This window comes from Oryzias latipes, chromosome 14, assembly GCF_053564925.1.
Source record: "Oryzias latipes strain Hd-rR chromosome 14, Olatipes_Hd-rR_3.1".
Classification (NCBI taxonomy): Eukaryota; Metazoa; Chordata; class Actinopteri; order Beloniformes; family Adrianichthyidae; genus Oryzias; species Oryzias latipes.
In genome coordinates, this window is record NC_136250.1 from 2,137,501 (window position 1) to 2,154,635 (window position 17,135).

The window sequence follows — 17,135 nt, forward strand, 5'->3', positions numbered from 1 at the left end:
GGACCGGGTCGCCTGGCCAGCATGGTTTTCAGCTCCACATAGAGCTTTTCCTTTTCCTACAAAGAATTAAAAAGTTATCGTAAAAAGAACTGAATTCCATTAACATTTTTGCTTGTGTGATCCTTTGATGACTTAAAAAAAAATCATATTAAAAGATTTGTTTTTTAAGTATACAGTCTGACACAATCTGCAGGGACTCCTTAAAATCGCTCCAGTCGTCTTTTGATTTATTTTCAAAGCTTCCCCAGTAGTCCTTTCATCATGACTTTGCCGTTTTTAGACAAAGTCTAAAAAACAGTTTTGAGAGGCCAGACCAGTCTCATAATTCAGAAATGCCCACAGTCAGATTCACAATAGCAATTTTATGCAAACCTGCAATATCAATTTGTAAATGCACACTAAAGGTTTCACACACGCACACACGCTGTGTTTCACACATGCACACTAAATGTTTAACAAATGCACATAGGTGTTTCTCACAAATGTGCACAAAACATGCTTCAGAAATTCAGAATAAATGTTTCAGAATGCACACTGTAAACTTGAAGGAATTATTGAAAAGTAAAAAAAAAAAAGTTAATTAGGGGGGAAAGTGTAAACTTGAAATCAAAATGAATTATTTCGAAAAACAATTTAAATTGAAATAAAAAAAATGTAAACATAAGACTGTCACCAAAAAAAAAAGTTTATTTGTATTTTCAACTTTTTTTCATTTCTCCCCTTTGCTTTCAGTTCAGTTTTCACGGTTTTTAAAAGTCTTCCTATTAATAAAAAAAAATGTATGTGGTGAGCCTTAATCTAATGACATGAAGAAAAATATGGCAAATGCGGTGACGAGGAAGAATCACATACAGTGGGTGGGGTTAAACGTGTTTAACTCCGCCCACATTGAGCCACGCCTCGGTCTGCACACTGCAGCCAGGGGTGGTTGTAAGACACCACACAGAAGTGATTGATTGATAAGCTCAACAGCTAAGTCACGCTGAAACAAAATATCAACCGGGAAAGTAGAACAGCAATATAATGCGTGAAAACTGTTCGGTAGTGAAAATGCTCTCCCAAAGTTTGGTACATCGGAGTGGGGGGGCACATGAACAGACACTGTTTACCTCAGATAGGGAATCATGTCCCGGTAGCCAGTTAGCTCAAAGCCCCACCCCCAAATAAAAATAGGATCAGCTCTGCAGTGAAAACTGAAAGGAAAGAAGAAGAGAAAGAATAAAAAAACTTTTTTTTTCTGTAACACTTTTGGGCTTTTACATTTTTTTATTCACGTTTTAAATTTTTTTTTTCACAGAAAGTTCAATATTTCTCTCAAGTTTACAATATAATTTTTTCAAATTCACATTTCTTTCTTTTCACATTTTTAATAGTTCCTTCAAGTTTACAATGTGTACTTTTGACTTCAAAACTGTTTTTAAATTTTTGTTTTAAATTCAAAATGTCTTGTTTTCAAATCTTCCTTTTTTTCTGATTTACCATCTGTGTTTTTTTCATTCACTTTAAGCTGATCCAAATTTGACCCCCATATTTTTCAAGGTATTAATAAATCACACTACTTCACTACTAGGGCTGCACAGTGGCGCAGTGGTTAGCGCTCTTGCCTCACAGCAAGAAGGCCCCCGGTTCAAGTCCCGGCTGGGGGACATGAAAAACACAACATCAATGGGGGACCTTTCTGTGTGGAGTTTGCATGTTCTCCCCGTGCATGCGTGGGGTCTCCGGCTTCCTCCCACCATCCAAAAACATGCTTCATAGGTTAATTGGCAACTCTAAATTGACCCTAGGTGTGAGTGTGGGAGTGAATGGGTGTGTGAGTGAGGACATTCTACCCTACAACAAACTGGCGACTTGTTCAGGGTGTCCCCCTGCCTTCGGCTACAAGTGGCCAGGATAGGCTCTGGCAGCCCCATGACCCCGAAAGGGATAAAACGGCATAGAAAATGAATGAATGAATGAACTACTTCAATATTTTTGCATCAGAGAAGTTTGTGATGAATGTCAATGCTGCAGATGTATGCTTCACTGCAAAAAACCCTCTTAAGAAACTAAAAGACCCTTGTTTCAAGACAATTTGTTTTTTTGTCTTGCAAGAAAATAAAATTCAGGTTTTTCAATAGCAAAATAATTTCAGTTTAAGGAAATATGTCTTAGTGACTGAAATTCTTTTCAGTTTTCCAAAAGAGTTTGTCATCAAGTCCAAGAGTGCCGAGTGAGGGTGGAGGGGTGAACCTGCAGCAGAAGCTCCTGCTCCTCCAGCTCCTGGGTTTTGGTGATCAATCTCTTCTGCAAGCATTGAATCTTCTGGATGAGCAGGTATTTACCAGGATCCCCTCCCTGGAAGACAAGATCACATCTCTAAGTATTAACATTTCAAGAAAAAAGACATGAAAGATTTGAATGACAAAGCCCTGACCTCCAGCTGCCTCCATCTGTGAATGTTTATTGGCTTCAGCTGCTCCTCAAGAGCACTGTTCCTCACTCGTTCTCTGATCAGCTCCTTCTGCAGGTGGATCAGCTCCTGTCTGCAGAACACCATTTCACATGAAGACCCCCCCAAAGGTTCTGTCATTGTCATAAAGAAATCCAAAAGATGTTCACTTAAATTTACCTAGAAAATGATATTGCTAAACAGAGCTTTTTATCACATAACTTAGTGGTAAGAAACATTCATTTATGAGTCTTTAATATCTAAACATTCAGGGATTTTTTATTTTTTTTGAAAACTGCATTAGTCCCCAACCTTCTTTTTTTTCTCCCACAAAGCTGTAAAGCCCTTCTTACCCCCCATCCTGATCATCCCGCCTCACCTCAGCTCCTCTGTGTTGGGCATGGTCCTGTCCATGCGGCTCTTCTTGCACTGCAGCCTCTTGATCTCCAGCTTGAGCAGGCGGATGTCCTCCAGCCTCTGCTTGTAGTGAAAATCCCCCTTTGCCAGGATTGATTGCTGGATCCTGATCTTCTCATACAGCAGTGAGCGTTCATCATTTCTGTGCAGAAGCTGTTTGCCCAGGCTGTCCCGCTCCCCTGTCACCTTTACAGAACATCATCAGTGTCTGACATTTGCTGTCTTTAGCTCAGACCGCTTGCATTCTTCTTCTTTACCTGCTGCAGCTGTCCCTTCAGTCGGGTGTACTCGCTGTCGTTGTCTGATATTATCTTGTGCAGGTTTTGTTGTTCAGCTCTTTGACTGTCAAAATGCTTCTTTGTTTCCTCCAGCTGGAGCTTCATGGACTGCAGCTCCTCCTGACAAAGAACACAGAGGTTCAGTAGAGGGCTGGGTGTTAAATCGATGTTATCAATAATGCAAATTGGTTTTTCTAGACAATTTCTTTTTGGGAACATCAAGATTTTGTTTTCCAAGCTCTGTGTTTTCTTGTGCTTTTGCTGTTGGGAGTAAATCCTGTCTGTCTCTCATTATGAGAAAATATGAAAACTGCAGCAAAGTGAAGAGCAGCTTCTTTTGAGAGTTCAGTTGGTTCAGACTGACATAACAGTTACAGGGGGGCTTTTAGCTGTGCTAAAGAGAAGAAATAACTAATTTGTGATAGAAAATACTAAAAAAGAAACGTCATACACCACATGAAAAGGCCAGAAGCAGAGAGCAAAGACAGATTAGAAACAGAGTCACTCAAAACACTTGTTTCTATTATCTTTCTTATCTGATGTTATATGTTGTGACTTCCTCTCTCTTTGCAGACAACATAATATCATTTTTTAAAACAACACTTGTAAAGTAATGGAATCATTTGTCCGGTAAAAAATGTGCCTGGTCGATAGATTTTTTTTCATTAGCCAACTTGTCTGGTGAGTAAAAAATCAAATGTTGCCAACGGGTTGTGACTTCAAACTTGGAGCATTAAAGCAAACACAGCAAAATCTGTTTAAAGGTTGTAGCTGCCAAAGGTGAGAGTACGACCAACTTGTTTCAACGCCTTAAACAGACATTCTGCCAAGTGCGTTCTAGTATTTCTCTTTATCAGATGCTCAAGGCTACAATGTTAATGTATTTTGTTCTGCTTTAGCCAGGGATCCAGGCAATAAAATTTCACAGTATCCAGTTGAAAAATGTTTCAGTAACAGGAGAACGGCACTTTAGTGAGCTTGCTAACAACACGCCATTCAAAGTTCTAATTGCAACGTTTTTCCTCACATTTACTTCCTAATGATGCCAAAGAAGTTAGGAAATGATCAATGACAGGCCCTAGGATAAGTTTTTGCTTGTAGTTGATTCTAAAAGTGTTTTTCTTTTTAATTCAAGATGGCAGCCTCTTTCTGAGGTCAAAGGTCGAAGAACTTCAAAGGCTGCTGCAGCTTCTGCTGGCCATATAAAGGTGCATGTCTGTCAATATTGTTTGATATTAAGAGGATAACATGTGTCTGAATGAGAGGGATCAAGGTAGAAGCGTTAGGTCACAGGGGGCTGACCGTAGGGCTGAGGTGGAGAAGGTGCAGGAGTTTAAGTACTTGGGGTCAACAGTTCAGTGTGATGGGGAGTGTGGAAAAGAGGTGAAGAGGCGAGTGCAGGCAGGTTGGAGCGGGTGGAGGAAAGTGTCAGGAGTGTTGTGTGACAGAAGAGTGCCAGCAAGACTCAAAGGAAAGGTGTACAAGACAGTGGTGAGACCAGCTCTACTCTATGGGTTAGAGACGGTAGCAGTGAGACAGAGACAAGAGGCTGAGATGGAGGTAGCAGAGATGAAGATGTTGAGGTTCTCCTTAGGAGTGACCAGGTTAGACAGGATAAGGAACGAGTACATCAGAGGGACGGCTCATGTTGCCTGTGTTAGCGACAAAGTCAGAGAAGCCAGACTGAGATGGTTTGGACATGTTCAGAGGAGGGATAGTGGATATATTGGTAGAAGGATGTTGGAGATGGAGCTGCCTGGCAGGAGGGCAAGAGGACGGCCAAAGAGGAAATACATGGATGTCTTAACAGAGGACATGAAGTTGGCTAATGTTAGGGTAGAAGATGTCCATGATAGAGTGAGGTGGAAAAGGATGATTCGCTATGGCGACCCCTGATGGGAAAAGCCGAAAGAGAAAGAAGAAGAAAGCAGGGAGCCAAACAAAAACAATTAAGCTAACTCGGAGCTAAAGTAGGCTAACTGACAGCCGACCGTTGCTGCAGTACAAGAAATCAAATGAAAAAACATTGCACACCGATGATGGGGGGGGGGGGGTAGGTAGGATCAACAAGCAACAAGTTGCGGGAAGTTAATAATCATTTCTGTCAGGTGCATGTTAAGGGGCGGGGCCTGTCCACACACACTAAAATGATACAAACTGACCAAAAATATAAATGCAAATCTTTTGTTATTGCTCCCATTTTTTATGGTATGAACTCAAAGATGTGAAACATTTTCCACATACACAAAATAACCAGTTATCTGAAATATTGTTCACAAATCTGTCTAAATCTGTGATAGTGAGCACTTCTCCTTTGCCAAGACAATCCATCCCACCTCACAGGTGTGCCATATCAAGATGCTGATTAGACAGCATGATTATTGCACAGGTGTGCCTTAGACTGGCCACAAGAAAAGGCCACTCTGAAATCTTCAGTTTTGTTTTATTGAGGGGGTCAGGGGACTCAGATAACCAGTCAGTACCTGGTGTGACCACCATTTGCCTCATGAAGTGCGACACATCTCCTTCGCACAGAGTTGATCAGGTTGTCTATTGTGGCCTGTGGAATGTTGGTCCACTCTTCTTCAATGGCTGTGCGAAGTTGCTGGATATTGGCAGGAACTGGAACACGCTGTCGTATACGCCGATCCAGAGCATCCCAAACATGCTCAATGGGTGACATGGCCGGTGAGTATGCTGGCCATGCAAGAACTGGGATGTTTTCAGCTTCCAAGAATTGTGTACAGATCCTTGCAACATGGGGCTGTGCATTATCATGCTGCAAAATGAGGTGATGTTGTTGGATGTACGGCACAACAATGGGCTCCAGGATCTCGTCACGGTATCTCTGTGCAATCCAAATGCCATCAATGAAATGCACCTGTGTTCTTCGCCCATACCATAACCCCACCACCACCATGGGCTACTCGATCCACAACATTGACATCAGAAAACCGCTCACCCACACAACGCCACACACGCTGTCTGCCATCTGCCCTGAACAGTGTAAACCGGGATTCATCCGTAAAGAGAACACCTCTCCAACGTGTCAGACGCCATCGCATGTGAGCATTTGCCCACTCAAGTCGGTTACGACGACGAACTGGAGTGAAGTTGAGACCTCGATGAGGACGACGAGCATGCAGATGAGCTTCCCTGAGATGGTTTCTGACAGTTTGTGCAGAAATTCTGTGGTTATGCAAACCGATTGTTTCAGCAGCTGTCCGAGTGGCTGGTCTCAGACGATCTTGGAGGTGGACTTGCTGGATGTGGAGGTCTTGGGCTGGTGTGGTTACACGTGGTCTGCGGTGTGAGGCGGTTGGATGTGCTGCCAAATTCTCGGAAACGCCTTTGGAGACGGCTTATGGTGGAGAAATGGACATTCAATTCCCTAGTAACAGCTCTGGCGGACATTCCTGCTATCAGCATGCCAATTGCACGCTCCCTCAAAACTTGCGACATCTGTGACATTGTGCTGTGTGATACAACTGAAGAGATCAGAGTGGCCTTTTCTTGTGGCCAGTCTAAGGCACACCTGTGCAATAATCATGCTGTCTAATCAGCATCTTAATATGGCACACCTGTGAGGTGGGATGGATTGTCTTGGGCAAAGGAGAAGTGCTCACTATCACAGATTTAGACAGATTTGTGAACAATATTTCAGATAACTGGTTATTTTGTGTATGTGGAAAATGTTTCACATCTTTGAGTTCATACCATAAAAAATGGGAGCAATAGGAAAAGATTTGCGTCTATATTTTTGGTCAGTGTATGTTGCATTTCACTCTGTCACACTGTTTAGGTGGGCTGACACCTGGAGGGTATTCCAGGAAGCATGTTTAAACTCCCCTGACTTTAAGCCTGAACTCTGGCTGAAATCGACCTGAACTTGCTTACTCTGGGTATGTCGGTTCCAAAAGACCGAATATGAGTTAGAGTAATTACGCTGGACTTGGTAACCCTGGGTTAATGCACGTGCACAGTAGGTACATAAAGACATTCTCAATGGATCGCTGATTTCTGGAGTCACCGTGAAAACACGTGGAGAAAAAAAGAGAGCGCTACACTTTAGTGAGACGGAGTCGTAGATTTCAATGACTCCGTATGAAGATTATACGTCCATCAAAAAAGTAATACGAGTTTCTGCTTGGAGAAAAAGAACGGACAAAGTAAACGAATGAGTTTCTGATCTTATTTTCATTGTGACGCATATATAGATAACTTATCCAACTTAAATTAATTCAATTGGTAACAGGTAATTGGGTTAAATTTATTCAACCTAATTTCTTACGTCTAACTCAGTATTTATTTACAACTCAAATTTACATATTTTTCTAACTAAATGTGATATTACTCCAATTTAATTAAAGTTTTTCCATCTGAATTTATTGTAATTCTTGAACTCTCATATGTCTAAGTTAGAGGCTGCAGATATTCTCATTTGTATAACAATAAAATGAATGTAATGAAATGAATTTGAATTGTGTATCCACATATCATATCTCTGAATCAATCATTACACCACTACACAGTAGTGGTGCTATATAACCACATCATCCTCTCATTCCCTCTCACTCATGGTGCAGAAAGAATTAAATATAACAGGACAAAATAACTCTGCAAAACACAGTAAAACAGCTAAACAACTGAACACATTTGGCCAAAAAACCACACTTAAACCCAAATCCGTCCAGACAGGCAAAGGGAATGGTATCCCACAATTCCTTGCGGTGCCAATCAAACAGCAGCACCAAAGTTACACCTACTTAATTAAATTAATTTAAATGAAAGTAAAATAAATGTCTGATAACTATGTGTTATTTTTAAACTGACTTAACAAAAAAGAATTGATTTATCTTAACTGAAGCAAATAATTAAGTTAGATCAAAGTAAAATAGTTTATCTTTCCAACATCCATATGTGGTCTTATCACCCTCTCATGGTGGAAAAAGTATTATCTGAGCTTCTTCATCCACTAAATCATCTTCAAATGGACACGCCATGCTGCTTCACCTCTCTGTAAACAAACTAACCTTCAACTAAACCTGCTCCAGACCAGGTTATGTTCAGAGCATGAGTTGCTATGGCAACTTGACATACCCTGAAACATACCTCCATTTCTGGAACTGAAAGCTGAGGTTATCAACTTCCTTAGCCTCAAACTTACCGTGGTAATTAGCATAACCTGCTTTTTGGAATACAGCCCTGTACTGGAGTGAGTGTTTCTGTTCTGCTGGGGGAGATGATGGAATGTAAGAAAAGAGGGAGAGTGCCCGGTCATCCCCACACCAAGACCCCCGCAGGAGCAGCGCTAGCCAGACCCCCCCGACACCAGCACAATATAGCAGGTAGTGGCCCTGTGGTAGAGTGTCCGCCTTGTGACTAGAAGATCGTGAGTTCAAATCCAGGCCGGCTCATACCAAAGACTCTAAAAATGGGACCCAATGGCTCCCTGCTTGACACTCAGCATTAAGGGATGGATTGGGGGGGGTTAAGCCACCAAATGGTTCTTGAGCGCTGCTGTGTCTGCAGCTCACCGCTCCCCCAGGTGATGGGGGAGCAGATAATGTGTGACAAATAATGGGACTTTAACTTTAGATAGAGGAAACCGGCTCCCGGGCAATCACCTCAGCTACTCAGACCAGGGCGAGCAGGACCGCCACAGCTCCAGCCCAACCAGAAGAATAGCCTCCCTGCCGCACCCAGATGCACACCCAGGAGTTCTGAGCATGACCCCACTGCACCCCACCCTGTTTAAGAAAAGTGTGATATATTGTTGTGAGGCAAAAGGTGTATGCACGAAAGGGTGCCGATAAAACTGGTGGGTAGGGCACTGAGAGGACACCCCCTGATTGCTGGTAGTGATGTCCAACTAACCCCCCTGCCAAGGGTCCTACATGTCTATGGTGGAATTAAAACCAAGAGGGGAGAGGCGCGTGTATGTGGCAACCATGGTTGGGGCACCACTGCCAAGTAGCTGCTCCCCCCGATTTGCATCGCAGGCTGACCCCCCACCCCTCCATCGCCCTAATAAATGGTCATCTGAGTCAGGGACAGCTACTAGACTGACCCCCGATTGGTGAAAAAACAGCCCATCCCAGTGCCCCATGTTATCTCAGCCCAAGGACCCCGTTGCAAGAGCCGACCCCCCAGGCCCCACATCCCCCACCTCACACAAAGCGAGAGGAAGAAGCGTAATTTTTTAATGATTTCTTCAGTTTAAAGAAATCAACAGACCTTGCTTTTGTGAATACTGTACCGTCTACCATGACAGTCAGCCTACCCTTAAGTTCTCATTCTCCTTGTCTAGGCGCTTGTGTTCAGCCTGACTGCTGGCACAGTCCTGGTGTTTGATGCTGATCTCCTCTTTGAGCCGAGAAACCTGGTTGCTCAGTGTCCTAATCCTTCTCTTCAACTCTGTGATCTCGTCCTACAGTGAGACACGCCAGGATAAGAAAGAGGGATCAGTGGGATCAGAGAAGGCAGAAAAATGAGAATCCCCCCCCCCCAGAAAACTCAGTATTAGACAATCACCCTAACAATATCATTTTTTGTGAATGACATGAAGGCCCCACCTGAGCCTCTGCAATGCTTTTGCTGTACAGGTTCCTCTCAGACATGACGGACTCCAGCAGGCTCTCTTGCTGCTTCAGTTTGCACTCTGCCTCTGCCACTTTCTTCTTCCAGTCACATATCTCCACATCTTTGACTTTCACATCATTCATTCTTTGCTGCACCTGTGTAGGCAGGGTTGTCACCCACGTCAGACCAAAATGATCCAAAAGGACCCCTACCCCCAACCACCTGCCTTTTGCATCAGGCTGCTGCTCTCATCAATGTGGCGGTCCCTTTCTTTTTCCAGCTGCTGGATGATCTTGCGCTGCTTCTGGGCCTCCTGCTGGTATCCGCTGATCTCCTGCTCCAGGCTCCTCTTATCCAGCTCCAGGAGCTTCATGGCGTTCTGCTGTTTCTCACTTGACTGCACAGCTTTCATAACGTTCTAGTAATGTAGAAAATGATAAGTGTGATTGTGAGGTGGCCCTGCACCCACTCGTCACACTCGTCAAAGCCCTCAATGCTCGCTGTCACCACCTTGCATGGCTGTGTAAATGTTTGTGTCAGTCCGTATCCATGCATGTGTCTATGTGTGTGCAAGGGGTGGGGGTGTTAACAGATAACGCTCGGTAATGCAGGCAGAGTGGCACAAACAGTACTTCGCACCGAGTGAGGCTCAGTGCAATGCTTAAGAGTGCTGTGATTGATTTGCAAAGGAAAGTCAGGTGTGTGTCATCCAGAAACTGGGGGCTGGGGTTGCTGGGAGATGAAGAGCAAACAAAACTCTGGAGACGGTTCCCACCGGTGACCAGAGAGGGAGACAGAGTCCTGACTTCTGACAATTGAAGTGTGGGGTAATACATGTAAAACCAATTTAGTGCAGAAAGTTATTTGAATAAAACATAAAGTTGAATATAGGGGAAATAAAAATGTATTATTTATTAGGTCAGGACTGTTGGAAATTTGAAGATTTAGTTAAACAGCAAACTTTATTAAGCATGCCTAAGTTAAAACTAAAGGGGTGCCAGAGAGTTCATAAGTTTGTTTTTACTTCCACAGGTGAAAATCACAGGAGGAAATGTGATTTTAAGTTTTTAGTTGCTCACACAGCTTTAAGGCAGACATGTTTATCTTTTGTTTGGAATTCTAAACAAAAAGTTGTTCATATAAAATGTAACATTTTTGCAAAGAGACACTTTCTGCGATGTCATGTGTTGTTAGTGTTGTGTGTGGTGGCAGCTGGTAAAGATCATCTAAGACTGAGACTTTGATACAGGGGCTGAAACAAAAGAAGAGCTTTTTCCTTCTTATTGCTCATTTCCAGTCATGAAGATGTGTGGACCTACAGACTGTTGGATTGCATATCTTAATGTTTTGTGATAGTCTTTATGAAAGGTACAAAAAAAACACAACAATTTACCATAAACTAAACCATTGGCCCACCTTACTCAAGATATCTCTCTCTCGAATCAGCTCATCTTTTGCTTTTTTTTCTGTTTCCACTTGTTTTTTGGCTGCTTCGAGATCTGCAGTAAAAGAAAGAATGCTTAAATACTTCATGCTGACTTTTTCATTTCTTCTGTAGTAATGAATCAGGTGGAAAAGTTTCCAGCGGTGTGTCTGTGAAAGATGAACTCGTCACCGACTGCTTGCTCTCATGGCACACAGCGGCTTACACAAAGCAACAGGAGACGTGCTTTCAGAGCGAGTTTAACCCTGCAACTCCTGCAGGCTCACCATGCTTCTGTGCTCACATGCCCACCAAAGAGCCACTGCAGTTCCAGCCAGTCCTGCTTCAGGATGTTTGCATTCATTGCATCACAACATCTTCATTTCTGACAAGTCCTTAAACAGCCCATTTCAGATTTTTATTTTCTTCATTTTTATCTGACTGAAAGAACTGACTGATTCCTTTCATGAAGACATTACTTGAATTGTTACAAAAACCGCGACACAGAAATGATAGCTCCAAAAGGCAAGCCTGCACCCCCCACCCCCCCACCAAACATACCTTTAAAGCTAAGACCCTTACCTTTCTCCAGAGCAGCAGTCTGAGCTTTCAGTACCTCCATCTGAACTTCCACATCTGCCTTCTGCTCCTCCATCTGCCAGAACTTCTTCTGCACAGTTTCTCTGGTCTTGGTTTGTTTGGAAATTTCCTGACGCATCTGACTCACCTCCTCTTCTCTCATCTGACCGCCAAATATCAGAGAAAAAGAGAACAATGTTTCTGACTGACGTCTGTTTGACAGTATCTTCTGTCATTGTCATCAACGCACACATTGGTATTGTTGGTGTTTGTCATTTCCAGCGCATGCACACATGGACAGCATCATGTACCTTCAGCTCATTTGTGATCTGCTGGTTGTCCACAAGGAGGCGCTCTTTGGTTGATGCCAGCTGCTCAAACTCCTGCTGCAGCTTGCTTTTCCTGGCCTGCATCTGCTCCAGCTCCTTGGTGCTTCTATCGTTCAACATCTGTGTTAGCAGGATTGGATTAAGTCTGAGATGATAATCTGATGGTTCATGCTCTCATTTCTTGACTGATCTTCTTTAGCATTTTGCCTCCAAAGAGCCAAACTCTCCAGAACTGTTGAATGCCCCTTAAAATACTGTTCTTCCAAGTTTAAGAATTTTCTCTTTATTGATGAAGCCAATTCTTTTCAGTCAGATCAATTTCCTGTATAGATGTTTATTTCACCATCTTTCAGAAGTCAAAAATGATAATAAAAAAAGACAGCCTACAAATGAAGAACCAGTGTTGTGTCCACACAAAATGAAGAAAGAACCTCATTGGAATCTTTGAAGTAAAGATGTCCACATCACATTTACCCTTTGCTCTTTGAGCAGCAGTTCCAGTCTCTGCTGCTCCTCTTTGGCCTTCTGGACCTGAAGACTCAGGGATTTGATTTCTCCTAACTTGGCCTCCATGTCAGTGTGCAGCTGCTGAACCTCTTTGTCCAGCTTTTCCTTTAGTCTCACTTCACGGGAAATGTCGTTCTGCTGGACCTGCAGCTCCTGCTGAAGCTGGAGTTAGAAATGGAGAGAAGGAGTTTTGTTACAAGACACTCTACTCATGTATGTATGTAGTTTTGTACCTGAGCGAGCGTCTGGGAGGCCTTCTCTCTCTGAGTCTCCAGCTCCTGCTGAGCTGCGTGAGCCTCATTCAGTCTCTTCCTGAGGTCCTCCCCCTTTGCCATCAGCTCATCCCTTTCTTTTGTCAACTCCTCAACCTTTCTAAAGAGTTCACTGAGAGAAGCAGGAGATGACGGCAAGTCTCATCTATTTCCGGCTGTGACTTTGAGGACTCACCTGTGCTGGTCTCTGTTATTGTCAGTTTGTTGTGTGAGTTTGGAAACCTCCTCTTTCAGGACCCTGATGGCCTCACTGTCCTTCTTTTCTCGGTCGTGGGCAGCATCCACCATTTTCCAGGCTTTATCCAGCTCCTGAGTTAAGAAAGTATTTTAGATATTTAAACAGAGAATAAAAAGAGGGACTTCCTGCTGTTTTATGTTTTACCCGTTTCAAAGACGTTAGTGTTGTCTCGTCTTCCTGGGACAGTTTCAGAGCAGCTGCCACCTTGGTTGAAGATGACACAACTTCTGCATTTAGTTCCCTGCACTTTGACCTCAGTCTTTTTTCATTTTCCTGTGACTTTTTGAGAGCGTGGGTGAGCTTTTCAAACTCCCCCCGGATCTTATCCGCACTCTCGCCCCCCACCAACTCGCTGAGCACCGCCTGAAACTGCTCCACCGACTCAGAAGCATCGTCTGCCTTTTGTCCCTACGGAAACAGCAGAGGTAAAGAATGGAAGTGACTTTCAGAGTTAGCTGATCAGACCGACAAAGACCCCCCCCCCTCCCCCCCCACACACACACACACACACTAAAGAAGCACTGTCTTCCTTCATGAGAAAACATGACTATTTGAGAAGATGTGATTCTCAAACAGCCATCCATCCCTTTTCTCAAATGTCTCTTTTGGGGTCACAGGGCTGCTGGAGCCTATCCAGCAGGCGAAGGCAGGGGACACCCTGGACAGGTCGCCTGTCTGTCGCAGGGCCATAATCTCACACCCATACACACTCACATTCACACCTATGGACATTTAGAGTAACCAATTACCATGTTTTTGGAAGGTCCACGGGGAGAACATGCATCAAAATCTCTCAAACCTTTTTCCTTGTCTAGAAAACTCACACTGTCATCAGAAGTATCATTGCTTCACTGACAGGTGAATGAATCCTTACAAACAGGCTGCCAAACATTTCACTTGACTCCTTTGACCCACCGGAGTGGGAGCTAAAGGAGAATCTATGACCCAAATGAAGCCTAAACATGCATGGAAATGTTTAGAGACACATTTTTAGAATCATTCTGAAATGCTGTTTAGACAAAAGACACGTACCTCCATTATTAGAGCTGTAATGTTTAAGGACGGCAACTGCCGATTTCCACATTTGTTAACACTGGTTTCTAAGCAACCAGTGATCTCGCGAGATCAAGACTTCAAATTCGCTGAGGTCAAACGCCGTTAATCCGATGCTTTTCCATGGATTATCTTGCTTTGAACCCGGGATCCAGAGCGGGGGGTGTGGGGGGAATTCAGACAAATGATGCACACATTTCTGTTGTCTACGGTTTTGGTGAGCAACGGCGATCTCCCCGTTGTTGCTGTTTTTTTCTCCCAGCTTTATTGAACATAGCATTAACGTACAAAATCCAACATCAAGGAGTCAGACCGATCATCATCATCAGCAGTAATCAATGCCATCATTCCAAACCCATTCAATCACCTCAAGTAATAATCGTAGCAGAAAAATATCAAAAATAGAACTTGCTGATAAGAAAATAAAGTATCTTATAATATTTTAAAGAGAATACAAAAAAATTAATAAATAGTAATGTTTACAATACAAAGTTTTCTAAGAGGAGGGGATTACATAAAAAAAGCACAAATTGTTCCAGTGTTACTTGTTTTGGGTGTGTTTATTTTTTAATGTATTCATAAAACTGAAGCATCTCGATCTTAAATACAGTAAAATTGGGAGTTGTTTTTTTTATTCTGCACCTATATATATACAATTTAGATTGGAGAATGAACAAATTAATACTGTTTTCTACTTTTTTATCATCAGAATTGAAATATGTGAGGATTTATTATAATGTTACAATTAAATTTGATGTTTACAAAGCGTTCTACTTGGTTCCAATATTCACGGGAAAATTTACAAAAGTAGAAAAGGTGAAAAACTGTTTCAGTGAAATCAATACAAAAACTACAATTATTTTCTATATTTGAGAATTTGGATATAAACATATTTGTGGGGTAAATGTAGATTTTTTTTTTATGTATTTCTTTTTTATTTTAAAGAATGTTCCAAAAGATTTCTCCTCTCGGTGTAATGTTTCTTTTTTCACTTAAAGTATTACAAATATATTTGTTGTTCCACTTTTTATTGAAAATATCAATACCATTAATTATTAAAGGAAAGTCCATTTTAGAGGCTTCTTGATATTTAAGGTCAGAGGTCATCAGCTGAATTAATCCTGAGGGGAGAGCTTTCATTACACTGTTAAATTCTTTGCTTGTTAATGGAAAACACATTTTATTTGGAAACCTGCCATAATCCAAAAGGGTACCATTCTCATCAGAAAGATCCGAAACATAAATTATTTTTTTATCGATCCAGTTTTGTTTAAATAAAGATTTATCCTGTATTTTTATGTCCTCATTGTTCCAAATTATACTTTTGTGTGGTGAAAAATTATGACTATAACATAACTTCCAAGCAAGAGGAGCCTGCTGATAAAAATTTGAAAGATTGACGGGAATCTTTTTGATATTATAATTGCTATCCTATGGGGTCAAGATGACCCCCCCTTCCATTGATGTGTTCTCCCTACCATGACAAAGCTGGATAAAGGTGGAAAGTTTTCATGTAATCCATGGACACCAGTGAAGATCACAAATCATTGAAGAAAAAAGGTTCAGAGCACTGTCTAGTGGGTCTAGATGACCCAACTCCCAATGTTAAAGGGCCTAGGATAGCACAAGGGTTAATAGAAATTGAATGCCACCAATTTTATTAAAAATATTGAAAGGGATAATCTACCAAATTGAATTTGAGTGTTGAAGACATTTTTTAATCCAGTTAATTTTAAATGTATATTTTGTTTGAGTTAATACCCTCCTTTACATGGGGGGGGCATAAAGTTGTTCTTTCTGGAGAAAGTGACATCTATTTCTTCATGCAAAGTTAACTAAGAAGTTGTTTATTTCTTTGGAAGTTGAATCAGGAACAAACAAAGATAAGGCAGGATAAACTACTCTTGAGATCCCTTCCGCTTTAGTCAAGAGGATCCTGCCAAAAATAGGTAGATCTCGTTGAAGCCACACATTCATCACATTCTGCATTTTTTTCCCCCGATCTCCCCGCTGTCATGTGAACGGACAGGTTCTACTGATGTCATGACGCGCTGCAGTCTTAAATGTCAACGCACAAACGCACAAAGCCCTCGGGGAAGATCCAGTAGTTTTAAACCGCACCGACCTGTCTCCGTTGATCTGCAGTGAAGCTGTGAAGACCGGGTCAGGTTCTGAGCATGTTCTGGTTCTGGAAAGCACACCTAATCAGAACTCATTCAGGGGACCTGCCTTTGGAGTCAAAGGTTTGACCTGCTAATCAAAAAAGGAGAAATACATTAATTATAAGAATTATTATAGAACTATTGTAGAGAGAAGTAAAAATTATTGTTTTTTTTAACTAATGTAAGGCTTTTTGTTATTGTTTAAAATAAAAAACAAGAGAATATCAATGTTATTATTTTAAACAGATGTTTGTATTTTTCAATGCCAATGTGAACAATCACATTTAACACATTTGTGAAATGTGGTTTTTTTTTTCAAGTTTGAAGATAATCAAATAGAGTTGATAGGACTCAAATCAGTTCAAACTGTAACTGATCAATAAAAACAAACAAACAGCATGTAATGTGCTTTATTAGTTAAGGTTCAAAGCCAGAACAACTCCTGCACCTTTAGCCCCTTGACCTCTGCTGAATGTTTTGGAAAAAATCAAAGTACTTGTTGTTTTTTCCCTCAAATGATATTTTAAAAATGGTTGAGTCATTCCAGAATTGGAGGACATTCTACGTCCCATCCATCATATTTCCAATAATTCCACATACAAAATACCCAAACAGTTTCTGACTGACTGTACTTGTCTTGAGAGCAAGTCTACAAGAATTATTGATAGTTGTCTGAGTCTGGAGGACCCCCTAGAATGCCAATTTTCCCCTGCACCCCCCAAGATGTCCAGACTAAAATCTAAAAAAACAGTTAGGAATACTTCTTAAATGAAATTTTTGGGGATTCATTGTGTCTTTGGTTTAACTCTGAGACAATTTGTTTAAATAAACAAAATATTTCCTATATTTATTATCCACAGCATA

The 17,135-nt window shown here is 41.7% G+C and overlaps 1 protein-coding gene across 2 annotated transcripts in view; it reads right to left on the reverse strand.

Annotated features, from left to right (window-relative positions):
• The window catches only part of cfap58 (cilia and flagella associated protein 58), a 16,399-nt gene extending 2,173 nt beyond the window's left edge, over positions 1 to 14,226 (reverse strand). The window contains exons 1-16 of one of the 2 annotated variants that reach the window (XM_004084230.5): positions 14,089 to 14,226; positions 13,201 to 13,464; positions 12,994 to 13,127; positions 12,780 to 12,930; positions 12,514 to 12,708; positions 12,022 to 12,159; positions 11,714 to 11,873; positions 11,125 to 11,207; positions 9,935 to 10,126; positions 9,702 to 9,863; positions 9,410 to 9,556; positions 3,106 to 3,246; positions 2,811 to 3,034; positions 2,417 to 2,525; positions 2,233 to 2,337; positions 1 to 56 (exon numbers count right to left, since the gene is read on the reverse strand). The exon at positions 1 to 56 is cut by the window's left edge and continues 64 nt beyond it. In XM_004084230.5, the coding sequence (XP_004084278.1) occupies positions 1 to 56; positions 2,233 to 2,337; positions 2,417 to 2,525; positions 2,811 to 3,034; positions 3,106 to 3,246; positions 9,410 to 9,556; positions 9,702 to 9,863; positions 9,935 to 10,126; positions 11,125 to 11,207; positions 11,714 to 11,873; positions 12,022 to 12,159; positions 12,514 to 12,708; positions 12,780 to 12,930; positions 12,994 to 13,127; positions 13,201 to 13,464; positions 14,089 to 14,094 (2,267 nt within the window). In that variant the 5' untranslated portion in view covers positions 14,095 to 14,226. The remainder of the gene's footprint in view (positions 57 to 2,232; positions 2,338 to 2,416; positions 2,526 to 2,810; positions 3,035 to 3,105; positions 3,247 to 9,409; positions 9,557 to 9,701; positions 9,864 to 9,934; positions 10,127 to 11,124; positions 11,208 to 11,713; positions 11,874 to 12,021; positions 12,160 to 12,513; positions 12,709 to 12,779; positions 12,931 to 12,993; positions 13,128 to 13,200; positions 13,465 to 14,088) is intronic. The other variant, XM_078931060.1, reaches the window with a different exon arrangement.
• Between the last annotated feature and the right edge of the window lie 2,909 nt (positions 14,227 to 17,135).